Raw genomic sequence first — 17,358 nt, forward strand, 5'->3', positions numbered from 1 at the left:
GGGGCTTGCAGGCTCCTGGCTCTGGGGCCCCCTGGGAAGGATCAGGCTCATAAGCACAAGAAAGATGTGGCCTGGCTGGGAGGCTACCACAGATCAGGTACGCAGTTGAGGAGGAATCTTCCCGAGCTCTGAAGAGCCAGTTAAAAATGCCTTCCTCCTCACTCATGGTCTGGGATTCTGAGTTTTTACTGGTCTCCCCCTGCCCCCCTCCTCCAAAGCAAGGGCTGCTTTTCAGTAAGCCCAATTTAAGTACCCAGGGTTTTGCTGGCCTAACCTTGCAGAGATCGGGGTCCCTGGGGAAGAGCCCCAGACAGCCACTTCCCTGATGAGGCCTTGTTGAATCTTTCCAGGATCGGCGGCCCCTTCCTTTTCCATTGGTGCAGGATCCAAGACCCCGGGGGCTCGGCAGCGACTGCAGGCCCGCCGGCAGCATACCCGCAAGAAATAGCCCTTGCCTTTGCCCCTGTTCCATCCCCCCGATTCCCTGCCCAAGTCTGGACCTCAGCACCTGCTAGGAAGAGCCTCTGGACCTTCTAGTTCCATAAAGCAACCTCCCCCAGATCTCTCTGGCTTCTGCCAGTGGGAGGCAGCGGCAGCCCTGGCAGCCATCTGGCTCCTGGAGGAAGAAGCCTCAGGCCCTGGGGGTGGCAGTGGGGGTGGGGGGCGGTGGCCTGCTACCTGTACTTGAACAGCTCCGGTGAAGCTGGAGAGAACTAAAGAACATCTGTACATATCGTCCACCTCCTTCCCTGACTCTTGTCTGGCGTTATGAGCGTAGTCAGGCAGTCTCCCTTCCCGCCTACGCCCCTCCTGAAGCCAGCTTGGCAGGGGCCAGGGGGTGGGAGGCGTCTCTGGCACAGCCCAGGCCCTGGCTGCCAGAAGTTGGGGAGCTGGGTCGGCCCCGCATCTTTACCTTGCTTGGCTTGCCTATAAAAGTGTTTCTCCTTGGGTCCCATTAGGGGACCGGCTTCCCCGTTTCTTGCTGCTTTGTCCCTCACTGGTTCCTTGCAGGATCTACCCCTTTTTAAATGACCTTGAATCTAGCTTTGCCTTGGAGACCCCAGTGGGTGCTGCTCCTGCCGTTCCACTTCCTCCTGCCAAGTCCAAGTCAATGTTTTTTCCCCAACCCTCTGCCAGTTTGGCCCCTAAAAGCTTGGTGGCTCAAGACTGTTAGCCTGGCAGCTGCAGGGGAGATACCTCGCTCGGGCGGGGTGGGTGGGGAGCTCTGGGAGCAGACAGGACACCCCCTGCCCCCCTGCTGTTGAGCTGCCTCCTCGCCCACCTTCCCCGCTGGCCTCCGCGGGACGCATCCGCCTCTCCTCCCCAGGGTTGTATGTTTAAAGCCTTGTCCTGTGTTCCTGTCTGATGCTCATGTCTATTGCTCTTTGAATCGAGTTTGGAGGAAGAATTGAATTGTATGAGTGGCGGCATGTTGGTAGTGCCGGACTTAACTGTTTCAAGTTTCTGGGGCCTCGCTAATTGAATGTGGAAAGTAGCACCACTTTATGGCTACACGTGCTGACTCCTGGATTTTCAAATGGTGTTTTGACTTTAAGGGCTGGCAGCCCAAGAGGATGGGGCCAAGGGGAAGCAAAGATCTCTTCCCTCCACTGTTTCCCTCCCACCCACCTGACCCGACCCCAGCGTGGGCTAGATCCACCCCAGGACCTGTTAGAAATCCAAAATTAAGGAACCACACTTCAGAATTCTTCAGGTTCCCCCCAACCCCCAACAGAGCCTCCCCTCTTCTCCTTTGTTCCCTGATCACAAACCCTGGGCCCAAGAGCCTTGCTGCCATGCCCATCCTCTTTGGGAGAAGTATGAATGCGTGTGTCTAAATTAAAAGAAAAAAATATTTAAACATTTTTTAACAAAATAAAAATTTATTTTTGTATTTAAGCTAAATTGCCTTTTAAATTCCTTCAAGCTTGGTTCACTGAGGTGGTTAAGTATAAATGCTATTGACTAGGAATTAGCTGTATAGTTAAGTTATGCCTGTGTGAAGAGGAGGCTCAGATGCTGTCCTAGGCAGCTTTCCTGAGGGGCCAGAGCTCCCTCGGGACACACAATAGAAAATGTAATTCTTATTTTATAAATAATGTGATGTAGATGTAACTAGTTCCCCCTCACCCCCATGACTGAGGTTGAGTGCTGTGGCAGGGGACTGTCCCTCCTCACCCCTGAGGGAGAGGGGGCGGGGCGGCCTGAACCTCCAGTCCTGTGTACCTGTTGGGGGGGGTGGGGCAGGCCCCAGGCCTAGAAACCAAGTTTCCACAGATACCTGACAGAAGGTAGGTCCTCTTGGTTTGAGTGCTTGGAGCTAGTTTACCTCAGTTCCGCAGGCAGGACCGCGGGTCCGGGAGCCCCAGGGAGAGGGTGTCCCTGCGCAGCCTGAGTGAGGGTGTGGGTGGGTGTGTGGGTGTGGGTGTGTACGTGTACGTGCACTGGACGGGAACAGGAGACTGGGACTTTCCATGACAAAGACTTAATTCCTGTGAGTCTAGTTGGAATTTTTAGTATGAATGTGAGATTTTTCTCCTTGCTTATGTCATTAAGAATAAAAAAAAAAAACTGTGATCTACCGTAGACCATGTCCTGCCTTTTATTTTTGTGGGCAGAATTTTCTCACCAGCAAGAACAGGGGCCCAGAGGACAAGGAAATCCACACTCTCCGGCTGAGAACTAGGGTTACCGCTTTCCTTCCTAAGGCAATAAAAACAATAGAACCTTTCAAAAAACTGCTGGCTGAGCTGTGGGGAGGACCAGGGTCTTCCTTCCTTCCCACCCAAGGCAGCAGAGCTCAGGAGACCTGCTCTGTAGGGGGCAGTGTGCGAGGGGCCACAGTCCGGCGTGGTCTCCTTTTTTTCCGTGGGGCTGCGCTGAGAGAGATTTCTGGTGCCGATGCTTCAGCCTGGGGGACTGAGCTAAGAAGGAAAGTACCTAAGTCAGATGCATCCTGGTCCTCTGGCACCTTCCATGCAGCCCCCCCCCCCCCCCCCAACTCACCTTGGAACCTCTACCCGTTCCAGTACTGCAACAAAGAAGCCACCAGTGAGCGTGGTCTCGGGGGAGGCCCGGAGGCAGTGTTCAGCCCCTGGGAAACTGCTGAGGCCTCGGTGGGGCCAGGAGGGTAGGACGGGAGCCAGCCTATGGAGAACAGAGGAATTCTGGGTAAAAGCCAGCAGGCCCCTTCCCCAGGACTCGGTGGATCCCTGCTACCTGAAGGTCCCTGGGTTCTGCTGCAGGGCATCCTGCACCACATCTTCATTCTCCTCTTGGCAGAGGGAACATGTGGAGTACACCAGACGCTGCAGGGAGGGGAAGGTGAGCGCGTGGCGCAGTGCTCGCTGCTGGAACCCGGCTAGGGCCTGCAGGCGTGCCTTGCTAGGAGTGCCTGTCCCGGGCTCCTCCAGCTGTCTGGTTGGCATTCCTAAGGACAAAGTGTGTCACATGTAGCCTGCCTCGTTCTGCATCGAGATCCCTGCTTCACAGGTGAGAACATCTGCTTGGGGTCACCAGGTGAGGAGTCAGAACTAATGCCAACCCGGAGCTGCAGGTCCTTCAACTATACTTTGTCCCCATCTCACCTGAGCCACTACAAGAAGGATCCAGTAAGATATACTGGACTTGACGGTAGCGCTGGTCAGAGGGTGAGACTGCCAGGAAGTCTTCCTGAGCCAGCTCACAGCATGAGACTCCAGCCCGGGCCAGCAGGGTAGCCATGGACGCCAGTCGTCCAGCATCCAGGTCAAAGGCAAAGATCCTCCTGAGGAAGAGGGGAAAGCTGGAACAAATCCTGGGGCGCCTAAGAGCCGAAAGATCTGACCGAGAATACGTCCACTCGGGACCCAGAAAAGAAGGGACAATGTCTAGAGACCTGACCTGGAGATTCTGCGCCCAGGGCCGATGGATTCCTATCTCCCACCTGCTACCCACTGGGAAGCTGAGCTGAGGGCACCACCACCAACTGCTCTAGGTCCAGATGGAATTCCTTAAAGGAACATCCTTTTCAGTCTCATGCCCCACTGGAACAGAGTTCCTGATTTCCAAGTATAGGATCCCCCACCCCCTCCTGGGTGACCACAGCACTCACCCTTGGTTCTTGAGAAAAGCGGCCAAGTGACTGGTCTTGTTGCCAGGGGCAGCACAGGCATCAATGACGTGGGAGCCTGGGGGTGGGGCCAGCAGCATGGCTGGGAGACAGCTGGCCTGGCGGCAGAGCACAGGGCTGGGGCAGGGGCTGGGGCAGTGACTGGGGCGGGGCAGTGGGCGCCAACCCCCACTCTCTCCCCTTCCCGTCCACCTGCCCTACCTTGTCTTGTAGAATGAGGTGACCGGCCTGGTATAGTGGGTGGTCATGAAGATCTGTCTGGGTCGGAAACACCAGCAACTCTGGCAATAAGGGGTCCAGAAGAAAGCACTTCCCTTTGAGGGCCCGTAGGTCCTCGAGGCTGCCAGAGAAGGAGAAGCACTGAACACTGAGTTCCTCCAGGCTGAGCACCAGGCTGGACCTCTTACAGGGGCTCCTCCCCTGACAGGCTAGGGTACAAGCCACACTCCTGAACTCGGGGAAGGAGCATGGGGCACTGCGCCTGGCCCATGGCGAGCAGGTCCCCAAGCCAGCCAGGGGCAGAGCCAGAAGCCACAGCCACTCCCGTATCACTCTGGCCTCCAGGCAACACGCCACAAGAGACGGGGAGAGGGAGGGGGCAGAGGGGACTCCCCAGAGCTGTCAGAGACCAAGGAGGTGGCGGAGCCAGGGAAACACTGGCAGTGGGCCTGGGACGGAAGCAGGGGCCAGGACACAAGGACCAGCCAAGGAAGGGTTTGCAAGATTTTCGGCATGGGGGATCACTCTACAGTCAACTGTGGTTGAAGTCTGGAAATGGGGAGACCAGCTCAGAAGGTTCATCTGCCAACAATGACAGAAAATAGCAGGCAGGGTCCGGGAGGACAGAAAGATAGCAGACATGCTTGAGAAGGCACTATGGGCAGGGTGGACATGCCGCAAAGGACTCAGCTGCTGGCCTGGCCACACGGCTGCGGGATGGCAGTGCCATCCCTTAGCTGAAGACGGGGGATGCTGGAGGTGCAAAGTGCAGGGATGCCACCGCTTCCGCCAACCAATCCATACATGGCGCCACATTCACAAAATCAAAGATCCTGATCGTCTCATCTGACGAGATTCAACCCCCATCCATGATAAAAACTCAACAAAGCAGGTGTGGAGGATATACACCCCAACATAATGCAGGCCATATGCGAAAAGCCCACAGCTAACATCCTCAGGGCTGAAAGCTACAAGCTCTTCCTCTAGGGTCAAGAACAAGACAAGGACACCCCTCTTGTCCCTTTTACTCAACATCAACAGAGCCTAATCAGCAAATCACACAAGAAAAAGAAATGAGGCATCCAAACTGGAAAGAAGTGAAACCATCTGCAGATGACATATGTAAAAAACCCTAAAAATTCCAACCAGAAAACCATTAGAACTTTTAAACAGATTTAGTAAAGTGGCAGCATACAAAATCCATATACAAGCATCTGTTGTTTCCATACCTGATGAACTGTGTACTGGGGGAGGTCACAGAGAAGATGCAGCCACTGCTGGGAGCAGAACCTGGGCGATCAAGCCCCGCACCCCTGTTTGGCAGGGGCATCCTGCTTGGCTCCCCACTCCCAGAGGCTGCCCAAGGAGGCTGCCCCAGGACATAGCCTCGGCAAAGTGATACAGTGTAGAGACCAGCTGGAGCACATGACCCTGAATCCATGAAGGCCTCTCTAGAAACTCCCAAGATTCTGACAGGTGGACGTGGAGACGTCTCGCTGCACCCAAGACAAGCCTCACAGGTAAGTCCCATTGCTTAGGAAACCTGCTGCCTACCCATGTGGGGTGGCCTGCATTTCTTGGTTGCTCCCTTCATTCCACGTACGGGGACCAATTTCAGATCACACCCAGGAAGCTCCTGAGATTGCAAACCAACGGGTGGCCAGCCTGGAGACCCAGGAAAAGGGCTTAGGAAAGAGGCATCTACCGGGATGGTCTCTAGTTGGCCAGCAACAGTGACCTCTCCATGTGGGGAGGGGTGGCCCATACATCAGATGCTCATCGACTGCTGTGTGGGTATGGGGATACCCCGAAAGCATGGGTTGCTTTAATACACTTGTTTGAGAAACTGCATAGATCACACGGTGGCAAAGCGAACTACTGGAGAAGTAAGGAGGGAGAAAGAGAAGGACTGCCTTTGTGACAGGCAGCCACGCGGATGCACCCCAGGGCAGTGGACCCCAATACAAGGAGAAGCAAAAGCAGCAAGAACAACCCTGGCCAGTAGGGTGGCCCCTAGTGAGGGAGTCCCCTCCCTCTGGGCTTACTGGCAGAGCTGCTGAGTTCCAGCAGGCCAGGGAACACACTGGGGTGCAGCTGCAGCAGCAGTGGGCCACAGGGCAATGGCTTCTCCCTGACTGCACAGGAGGCAGAGGAAATGAGCCACCTGGCCACACAGCCTGCCCTCCGGCTGGGGCTGCGTGGCACTTACATGGAGTTCAAGATACTTATGTCCTTAGATACTGGATTATTCTAGCCCACAGGGAGACTTGGCCCAATAAGGGGGACCGTCCTAGCCATGTGGGACCCTGGGAATCTAGAGGAGGTACAATGGATTCTTAGGGAGTTGGGAATGAGAAGAGCCCTCTGCACTCCAGTCTCTGAAGACCATGACAGGGCCACATCAGGGCAGGAAGGAAAGCCAGCATTCTCCATCCTTCCCCCAGCTCCAGGTACAGGGTGCTCACATCTACGCTGAGTCCGCTCGTACAAGATATTTAGGGTGCTAAGGGAAAGACCCGGGACCAAGAGGGGAAATCAAAAAGCCAAAACGCTATCCCAATAGACTGTAGAGGGTCTGGAGAAAGTAATCTGGAAGTACACAGGATTTGACCTCATTGCTGTAAGGCCCCCACCACAACAGAGGTCAACCTGCGGAAAACCTTAAGACTCAATGATTCCAGTCAAGGATATCCCTTGACTCTCCCCTGCCTGAGAGTGTGGGGTCTCTATCCACTTCCAGGGAACACACTGGGCCCTGGTATCCCACCAGGTCAAAGAGCTGGGTGAATTCTAGCCAGAGTTAAACCAGTGCAGAGGGGAAATGCCAACTGGGAACCTGGGACCCTGCCACCCCCTCACAGACGGAGTGTCAAATGATACAAACCACACAGGGTCAGAGGAGAAACCATCTAAGAGCAGCTTGGAGTGCCCTGCCCCCAGCCCTTCCAACACCCAATACAGCTGACAGAAGAGCCAGCAGGCTCCCAGCAGGTGACAGCAGGACACTCTAAATTAATCCAGGTAGCCCCCACCCTTGTGCATGTGGCTGTGCCCAACACTGCCACCATCCTAGACACTTTGGCCATGGTACTAGGAGGGAACCACGCTGTGCTAGTCTCAGCAAATGTCTTTTTCAGTAGAGAGACAAGCTCAATCTGCCTTCACATGAGAGCAACGACGGACCTTTCAAGTGTTCCTCTGAGGTTCCCTGCACAACCCCACTGTGTGTCACAGAATGGCGGCCGGAGGCCTGTCCCCCGTGTCCTTCTCACACAGGAGAATGGGCCCATTGCATTCACACTGTAACGTGGACGTGTGAAGATGTGTCTCTGTGGCAGGCCATCCTGCAGGCCCTGCTGAAGCATCTGTGGAAGGCTGGGTGGTGAACCCACAGAACTCAAGGCCCAGGCACTGCCATAATGTTTGGGAAGTCAATTCGTCGGCTAAGATACACCTCGTCCCAGACGCTGTGATGATAAGCTGCACGTGTGTCCAGCTCCCGAGAATGTGAAAGAAGTGTGCAAGCCTTGGTAGGAGTTTTGGGGTCTGGAGGACTCATACTCACCACCTAGCACACAGTGCCTCTGCCTCTTAAACCAGTTGATAAAGAAAGGGCACGTGCTGGAGTGGGGACCAGGGAGCAAGACGCCTTTGAGAAGGCAAAATGCTAGGGAACAGATGAAAGCTCTGGCCGTCTCCTGAGTCGGGCAGCAACTGGAATTCAAGGTCTCTGTGACTCTGGAAGGTGTGGGTTGCACATTGTGGCAGAGATGACAGAAGGGGAGAGTGGCCCCAAGACACTGTCCCAGTTCCAGGAAACAGAAACCAGATACCCCACCCCCACCCCACCCCCCACTAAGGGGCAAAAGTTTCTAGTCGTATGCACCACACTCCTCCAGGCAAAGCCTCTCAGGGAGAAACATGGTGTGGCAGCCATGGCTGAACTGAGAGCATTCTGGCCAGTGATGGCTCATGAGCCCTGGCCCTTAACCCTCCTCCACACTGTGGGCTGCTGTGAGGGGATCAACCCTGCAGCTTGGACAGTGGGAAGCTGAAGGGTGGGCCACAAATAAGCCCTGTGGGGTCAGGATACATGAAAAGAGTGCAGGTTCACCTGCAAGAGGCCAAGGCAGTCCTCACTGTGTTCCACATCCCGGCTCCTAAGGCACTGATTCCTCCTGGCTGCCGAGAAGCTGATGCCCTGGCTCAGGTATCAGGTACCGAGCCCCAGCACCTCACCTTTAGGCAGACAGCTAACTGGGTGTATAGGAAGCATGCCCACCGTGGCACCCGGGTGGATGGGCACACTGCCAAGGAAGCCAGACCGCCCTTGAAATACAGCGATTTGGTGAATTCTGTAACATGCCCTGTGTGTTCTAAATCACGCCCAAGGCAACTACCAAAGGTGTTTGGGGCTGTCCTCCTGAGTTCCCAACCAGTAAGAAATGGGCAAGGTGACTAGACTGGCCCCTCCCTGCAAGTAAGGGTTGTGAGCACACCCTGGTGTGTGTGGTCATGGCACTGGGCGCAACCTGAACTCTGCCCTGCTGCCATCAGGAGACTAAAAAAAGCCCAAGTACTGTGTGCAGGTACTCTCCTCAACCAGACAGTATTTGGGGGTCACATTTCATAGGTCCTGATGTGCAGTGGGGCAGAAGAACACGATATGGAGGATCCATCACCACTAAAACCTGTAAGCAGCAGGGCTGGAAGACAGGAAAGGATGTGAGAGCACACTGTGATGCTGCCAGGTGAAAAGCACCGTAGCCATAGCCGGGTGGACCAAGAACTGTCCCTGGCTTTCATCCATCTGAATGACCCACCAGTGGGGCCTGCTGCTCCCACACAGACCCGCCTGGGAATCCCTGCTGAGACGCCCCACACCAGGAAGGGAAGAGCCACTGCCCTCTTCCTGTAGGCCTACGTGCTGCGCTGCTGAGAACACCAGGGGCTCCACCATACCTGCAAAAGGAGTCACCTACTGAAACGCATGCTCGGAAGGCCCCACACTGGGGGGAAGCTACTGCAGCTCGTCTGGGATCCTGCTGTCCTGCCACAGGCAGCACCTGCGGAACTGCACTACCTCTGGATGGGCACACACCACTGCGGGGGAGGGGAGCAGTCTGGCATATTCCGCCCCCATCTCCTCACGCCTAACCAGGTGCCTCCCCGGCCAGTACATGTAGCCTGCACAACCTGGTCCAGAAACTGAAGCTGCCAGCCTCCCTCCCTGAGGCCAAATGGGCACACTATCTTCTGCTGATCCTATCACCTGGTGCCTCTGTTCCTGCCACGGGACTGGAGAACATTAAAGCACATCAGAAGCCCTTACTAAACTCATTTGGCACAGCGTGAATGGCAGTTGACAAAGCCTGCCTTACCAACCACTGAAATGTCTCTAATGACAAAAGCTGTCCTCAGAAACAGGATGGCCTTGGACATGATTACTGCCTCACAAGGAAGCCCTGGTGCCTTTGTCCAAACACAGTGTTGTCTGTTTGTACCTCATGAGTCTGCTCACGTACCATCTTTATTAAATCACATAAGGACACAAGTGAATGCCCTGAGTGGTCTCACCTCCAGGCTAGGTGATATTAATAATTCAATGGTTTGGATCCTGGGGTTCTTAGAGAAAGAAGTTACCACTGGTTTAAGGAATTATGGTCTTTTTTTTTTTTTTTTTTTTTTAAGATTTTATTTGAGAAAGAGAGGGAGGGAGAGAACACAAGCAGCAGAGAGGGAGGGGCAGAGGAAGACCGCTGAGCAGGGAGCTGGACTTGGCGCTTGATCCCAGGATCCTGGGACCATGACCTGAGCCAAAAGGAGATGCTCAGCTGACTGAGTCACCCAGGCACCCCAGGGAATTACTGTCTTAATCTGTTTTCTCTTGCATGTGTCTCAACTGCTACTGTGGCATCTGCCTCCAGTGCCACCAGACAGCTCCCAAAGGAGCCACCTCCAAGCTAGTGAAACCCCTGCTGACCGCTTGAGACACAAGCAGAAAACAGGGTCATGTGGAATTTAAAGAGCAGGGTTAGAGTGCTGGAGGATGTCATCGGGAGGATGAGACCAGCTGTTGATGCACGAGCTGCACCCCGGCACATAAAGGTTCTGAATAGCCAGAGCAATCTTGAGAAAGCTAGAGGTACCACAATTGCTAATTTCAAGCAAGATTACAAAGCTACAGAAATCAAAACAGTATTGGTACTGGCATAAAAACAGACACACAGATCAATGAAACAGAACAGAGAGCCCAGAAATAAACCCACACTTATATCATCAATTAATTTATGACAAAGGAGCCAAGAATATACAACGGAAAAAACGGCCTCTTCGAAAATGGTGTTGGGAAGATTGAAGCCACGCACAGAAAAATGAAAATGGAGCCCCCTCTCACATCACACACAAAAATTAACTCCAAATGGATTAAAGACCTAAATATGACCTCCAAAATCAGAAACCTCCTGGAAGAAAACATGGGCAGTGAGCTCCCTGACATCAGTCTTAGCAATGATTTTTTGGATCCGACTCCAAACAAAAAGCAAAAGCGAAAGTAAACAGGAGAATGTATCAAACTAAAAAGCTTCTGAACACAAGAGACCATTAACAAAATGAAAAGGCAACCTACAGAATGGATGCAAATATTTACATATCACGTATCTGAATTAGGAGTTAACATCTAAAATATATAATGACTCCTATAACTCAATGGCCAAAAAAAAGTGATCGAAAACACTTGCAAAGGGTCTAAACAGACAGTTTTCCAAAGACAGAGAGATGACCAACAGCTACACAAAAAGGTGCTAAACACCATTAGTCATCAGAGAAATGCAAATCAAAACCTCAATGAGATCTCACCGCACATCTGTTTGAATGGCTATTACCAAAAAGACAAGAAATAACAAGTGTTGTCGAGGATGTGGGAAAAAGGGAACCCTCTTACACTGCTGGTGGGAACATAAATTGGCGCAGCCACTGTAGAAAATAGTATAGAGGTTCATCAAAAATTAAAAATAGAACTACCATATGATCCAGCAATTCCATTTCTAGGTATTTATGCAAGGAAGAGGAAAACACTAATTCAAAAAGATATCTGCACTCTGTTTACTGCAGATTTATAATCGCCAAGACATGAAACAACCTAAATGTCAACCGTTAGATGGAGAAAACGTAACTATATATACACGTATGTGTGTATGTACAGGCATCTATACACCCACAGGAATATTATTCAGCCAAAAGAAGAAAATACTGCCATTTGCGATCACATGGATGGACCTTGAGAGTAGTATGCTAAGTGAAATAAATCAGGGAAAGAAAATACTGTATGTTCTCATTCATATGTGGAAACTCTTTAAAAACAAAAAACAATTCATAAATACAGAGAACAGATCTGTGATTACAGGGGAGGGAGGGGGTTGCAAAAAGGCATAAAGGTGGTCAAAAGGTATAAATTTCCAGTTATAAAATACATAAGTCCCAGGAATCTAATGTACTGCATGGTAAGTATAATAAATACTGTACTGCATACTTGAAAGACATTAAGAATCTTAAAAGTTCTCATCACAAGGAAAGGCACCTGGGTGGCTCAGTCAGTTAGGCATCCAACTCTTGACAGAGGCTCAGATCTTGATCTCAGTGAGATAGAGCCCGGAGCAAGGCTCCGAGCTGGGTATGAAGCCTACACGAGGTATTCTCTCTCTCCTTCTCCCTCTGGCCCTCCCACCCCTAAAAAAAAGTTTTCATCACAAGACAAAAAAACTTTCTGTAACTATATGTGGTGACAAATATTAACTAGACTTATTGTGGCTATTATTTTGGAATATACACACATATCATTACACTGTCTACCTGAAACTAACACTACATGTCAATTTTACCTCAAGGATACAAAAAAATGCTGCAAAGTAATCCAGTAATGCATGTTTTGTACAGTAATGCACACTGTTTTGGAAGGATTTCTCTTAAATCTTGAATTTTGGGTAAACATGGTTTAACAATTAAAAAAGAAGGTGGTGCAGAAATCAGATGAATTTAGTCTGACACACACTGTAGCTTTGGTGTCTGTGGAACACTGAGATGAACCTGAGGGTGGGAAGAAATCTAAACTGGGAGACACCAATCAGACGAGAAACAGCAGTCAGAGCAAGAGAAACGGAGGGATACATTAGAAGAACATAGGATGGAACTCCCAGGAGAATCAGTGCTAAGGGATGGAGGAAGCCAGGCTTTGGAGGAGGGAGAAACTGCTGGGAAAATCTGAGAAAACCAGAGTGCAGTCACAGCCACTCCTCTTTCTTCCCCCATGCCTGTTCCCCAGTGCGCCCAGGCAGCCCGCAGCCCACGCCCCCCACCCCACCCCCCAGAGAAGGGCAGCCAGGCAGGGTTCTCAGCTCACCTAGAAGCCCGACCCTGGTAAGAGAAACCTTGCCTCTTGAAATAATCAATTGCATCGTCAGAGCTGGTCTTGAGAGTGTTCACACGCACAAAGCGAGGCACCTGGGAGGCTAGGAAGCAATCAGCAGTGAGTGGACAGGAGCAAGGCCCTCTTCTCTGAGGGCCTGAGAGCCGGCGCCCTCACCACAACTCCTTACAGCTCACCTGCGCCAGGCCTGGATCCCACCTGCAACAGGTCCTCGTTGCGGCTCACACGTCGCTGAACCTTGAGCCGGGCCAACTCCGCCTTCAGCCTTGCCTGGTGCCGGTCCAGCAAAGGTTTCCATCGGCCCCCGCCCCCTCTAAAGCCTCTTCCCAGCAATAACTCATACACTAGGACCTGGGGACGGGGAAAGAAAGAGAAAACACACGAAGCATTAATGTCCTGGAATTCCAGTGTTGGATGAAACTGGAAGCGCCATCCAGGCAGTGACACGTAAAAGTGAGGTGTTCTGCCCAAGACCACACAAGCGATTAAAGACACAGCGGGGACCTGACCCCTGTGCCCTCCTTTCCTGTCCCGCGCCCGCTCCCGCTCCCGCTCCCCAGGGCTGCTCACCAGCGGAGCGCCGGGTCCCACCCCTCCTCCTTGCCCACGTCATCCTTCCGTTTGAGCCAGAGTCCCCGCCGTGGCTACTTAGCACTTTTTTTTTTTTTTTTTTAGATTTTATTTATTTATTCATGAGAGACAGAGAGAGAGAGAGAGGCAGAGACACAGGCAGGGGGAGAAGCAGGCTCCACGCAGGGAGCCCCACGTGGGTCTCAATCCCGGGTCTCCAGGATCACACCCCGGGCTGAAGGCGGCGCTAAACTGCTGGGCCGCCCAGGCTGCCCTACTTAGCACTTCTGTTCTTCATCTTCCACACGTAGGCTCAAAGTTACAGCATTTCCACCCCCCCTCAAACAATGACCCGGCAACAGCCCGCTCATCCTCCTTTCACGCGGGCGACGTGCTGACGTCAGGCGCCGAGACCAGGTCCGGAGAGACTCGCAGCCCGGCCTCGCCCCCCGCCGCCCGCCGCCCGCCCCTGCCCAGCCCCGCTACCTTGGCCAGGTGCGGCCGCAGCTTCTTCTCGGCGCGGAGGAGGCCGGCGCTGGCGATCACGGCGTCCAGCACGGCGGAGTAGCGCTGCGTCTCGCACACCAGCGCGTACAGCTGCTTCACGTTCTGCGCGCGGCGGAGAGAACTTCGGCTGAGGCGGGGGCCCGACCCGGCTGGCCCCCCGCCCGGCTCGAACCCCGAACCCCGCTACCTGGAAGCTGCTGGCGTACACCAGCCCCTTGATGGAGCCCCGTCGGCTCTCCACGTTTGCCAGCACAGACGCCGCCGTCGCGTACAGCGCCATGCTTCGATCCCACGCGCCTTTACGGCGCTGTCGCGAAGCACGCCTGCCTCGGCATCGCCCCGCGCGCCCGCACTTCCGGGGTCAAAGGGCACGGGGCGCGCGGGCCCTTCCTCCCGGGGCTCCCGGGGTCGGTGTGAGGTGGAGGGCCGGGAGCGCGTTAACCTCGCTTTGCGTGCCTCTTCTCTTTTCTCCCCGTCTTTGCCAATCTGATAGGCAATGGAATTTTACTGCTGTTTTAATTTCTGTTATCGAGGTTAACTATTTTCCTGTTTATTGATCTTTTGTATTGTTCGTGGTTTTTGGTCCCTCTTCTACCATGTCCTGGTGCCCTTTGTATATTGATGTATATACTCGTCCTGGGTCTATTTTTTCTAGTTTACTATTGCTTTTTATTTTTTTATTTTTTTTTTTAAGATTTTATTCATTCATTCATGAGAGACCCACAGAGAGAGGCAGAAACACAGGCAGAGGGAGAAGCAGGCTTCTTGCAGGGAGCCCGATGTGGGACTCGATCCCGGGACACCGGGACCATGACCTGAGCCGAAGGCAGACTCAACCACTGAGCCACCCAGGCGCCCCCTACTATTGCTTTTTAATGTGGTTTATTTTTTTTTTAATTTTTTTAAAATTTTTTTATTTATTTATGATAGTTCCAGAGAGAGAGAGAGGGAGGCAGAGACACAGGCAGAGGGAGAAGCAGGCTCCATGCACCAGGAGCCCGACGTGGGATTCGATCCCGGGTCTCCAGGATCACGCCCTGGGCCAAAGGCAGGCGCCAAACCACTGCGCCACCCAGGGATCCCTTTAATGTGGTTTATACTTTGGGACACTTTTTCATTTTTAGTTTCTGCCTTTGGTGTCACGCCTGGAAACCCCTTCTTTATACCTTTACAAGGTAGCAATCACCATGGCTTCGTTTTTTCACACTTAAATCTTTAACCCATTTAGAAATCAGCTGGGCACATGATGTGACGCAGAGCTCGGTTTCCAAATGGCTGGCTTTTCATGCATTGCAGTGATTCATTTATAGCAAAGTTTCCCCAGCCTGGCCTCTGGGAGAACAGGGATTTTGTGGGTTTGCCTTTGTCCCCAGCTCCCATGTGGTTACTGGTACACATTAAGTTGATTAAATAAATCCAGTATATGTGTATCCCAAGCACTCAAGTAGACAGGCCTCCATGGACCAGTCCTCCTGCCTGTACGTTCTCTGTATTGCCAACAGCACGTCAGCAAGTTATTTTGCAAGATAGTCTAGCAAAATTGCTGAGTTGTTTAAAGGTTTAACCCGGTCCTGTGGGCCTAGGTTGGTTAATTGTGATCTGTGAGTGGAAACCCCCCACCTGCAGCTGAATATCCTCTATTTTATTTACTTCATAGCACCCATTCCATATGTAGTTAGGATTTATTCTCTAGCTGAATCCAGGAGGGCAAATCCTGTTTGGCACCCATCTATCCCTACCTCCTGAACCAGTGTTCTTCTCACAGTGAGGGACCTTGTATCTGTTGCATGAGTGAAGGAGTGAATGGAGCATAAACTGATGTGGACAGCTGGACAGCCAGCTATGCCAGTTAACCCATCCTAAAACAATCTTAATGCCCACTCCTTCAGGTGAGTGGTTAAGTGCACCAATATTAATAAGGTCCATAATTGATTCACATTTCCTTGGCTTTTACCTGTCTTTTTTTCTGTCCTTCAGTCTCATCTAGGACACATTAAATTCCGTTGTCATGTCTCCTTGGCAACTCTTAGCTGTGATGATTTCTCAGGCTTTCCTGATTTTTTATGACCTTGATAGTTTTGAGAACTATCCTGGTAAGCATTTTGTAGAATGTCTCTCAAATCGGGATTTGGCGGATTTTGTTTTCCTCATGATCAGACTGGAGTTACAGGTTTTGCAAGACTACAAGTAAAGTACCATCCTCATCGGATCACATCAAGGGCATATTGTATCAACATGACCTTCGCCATTGATGTTACCCTTGATCACCTGGCTAAGGTAGAGTTCTTCATACTTCACTGTAAACTAGTCTTTATCCCTCTGTTCCCTCTGGAAAGACGTCACTATGCACACCCCACCCTTTAAGGAGTAAGGGGTTAGGGCAAAGGAGCTACATAAATTATTTGGAATTCTTCTGCAGAATTGTCTCTTCTCCTGGATTTAATTAGCCAATCATCTATCAGTATAGACTCATGGATATTTACTTTATACCTTGAGTTATAATCCAGTACAGGTATCCCCCCACCCCCGCCTTTTTTTTTTTTTTTAAGTATGCTCCACACCCAGCATGGAGCCTAGTGTGGAGTGTGATCTCACAACCCTGAGATCAAGACCTGAGCTGAGATCAAGAGCTGGACACTCAACTGAGCCACTCAGGTACCCCTAGTCCCCACTTTCTGAAAGTTTAGTTTACATTATACCACTTCACTTTTACAAAAGACCTACATTAGTATCTATTTTCGTCAACTGAAAGAAATCCTAAGAGGATTTTCACTTTGAAAAAAGAGGAAAAATAAATAGTATTTGCCTTGCACTGAGCTCCAGGAGGCAGCACACAGCCCCAAGCAGTGAGAGTGGTGCTGCCAAGCTCCTTCCCCAAAATCTCCACATGCAGCATCTCAGCATCAAGCCTCATAGCTCTGAACTGTGTGAGCAGCTGTGCTTTTTCTTGATTGACCATATGCATTCATTCGCAAGATATATCCTAAGGTAAGAAAAGCTTAAAAGCAGCTAATTTGGGGAGTCTGGGAACACTAAAAAATGTTTCCATATTGGGAAGCCTGGGTGGCTCAGCGGTTGGGCATCTGTCTTTAGCTCCGAGTGTGATCCTGAAGTCCCAGGATCGAGTCCCACATCGGGCTTCCTGCATGGAGCCTGCTTCTCAGTGTCTCTGCCTCTCTGTCTCTCATGAATAAACAAAATCTTTTTTTTTTAAAGATTTTATTTATTTATTCATGATAGTCACACAGAGAGAGACAGAGAGGCAGAGACACAGGCAGAGGGAGAAGCAGGCTCCATGCACCGGGAGCCCGACGTGGGATTCGATCCCGGGTCTCCAGGATCGCGCCCCAGGCCAAAGGCAGGCGCCAAACCGCTGTGCCACCCAGGGATCCCAACAAAATCTTTTTTAAAAAAGTTTCCATATTAATAGTAGTGCTGTTTCTTGTTACTCCATTTCAGCTAATGACTGAGGTTAATATACGCTGAAGTGGTATTGATGGTCCTCCATGGTCTGGCCTCCACCTCC

The 17,358-nt window shown here is 51.8% G+C and overlaps 2 protein-coding genes across 5 annotated transcripts in view; one reads left to right on the forward strand and one right to left on the reverse strand.

Moving 5' to 3' along the window:
• Nucleotides 1-2,586, forward strand: part of POM121C (POM121 transmembrane nucleoporin C) — a 49,856-nt gene extending 47,270 nt beyond the window's left edge. For all 3 annotated transcript variants that reach the window (XM_072837431.1, XM_072837430.1, XM_072837429.1), the window contains exon 13: nucleotides 351-2,586. In XM_072837431.1, the coding sequence (XP_072693532.1) occupies nucleotides 351-448 (98 nt within the window). In that variant the 3' untranslated portion in view covers nucleotides 449-2,586. The remainder of the gene's footprint in view (nucleotides 1-350) is intronic.
• NSUN5 (NOP2/Sun RNA methyltransferase 5) lies at nucleotides 2,580-14,180 on the reverse strand. Of its 2 annotated transcripts, none has more exons than XM_072837445.1 (11): nucleotides 14,020-14,180; nucleotides 13,812-13,934; nucleotides 12,932-13,106; nucleotides 12,729-12,837; nucleotides 4,313-4,451; nucleotides 4,094-4,209; nucleotides 3,588-3,766; nucleotides 3,220-3,430; nucleotides 3,007-3,147; nucleotides 2,810-2,924; nucleotides 2,580-2,703 (listed from the first exon to the last, which is right to left on the reverse strand). In XM_072837445.1, exons 1-11 carry the CDS (start codon nucleotides 14,110-14,112, stop codon nucleotides 2,689-2,691), a joined length of 1,416 nt encoding a protein of 471 aa, XP_072693546.1. In that variant the 5' UTR covers nucleotides 14,113-14,180; the 3' UTR covers nucleotides 2,580-2,688. The 2 variants fall into 2 exon arrangements, with proteins under 2 accessions (XP_072693546.1, XP_072693545.1); XM_072837444.1 differs by having other exon boundaries at nucleotides 2,580-2,727.
• Nucleotides 14,181-17,358: the final 3,178 nt, after the last annotated feature.

Source organism: Canis lupus, chromosome 8 (assembly GCF_048164855.1).
Source record: "Canis lupus baileyi chromosome 8, mCanLup2.hap1, whole genome shotgun sequence".
NCBI lineage: Eukaryota > Metazoa > Chordata > Mammalia > Carnivora > Canidae > Canis > Canis lupus.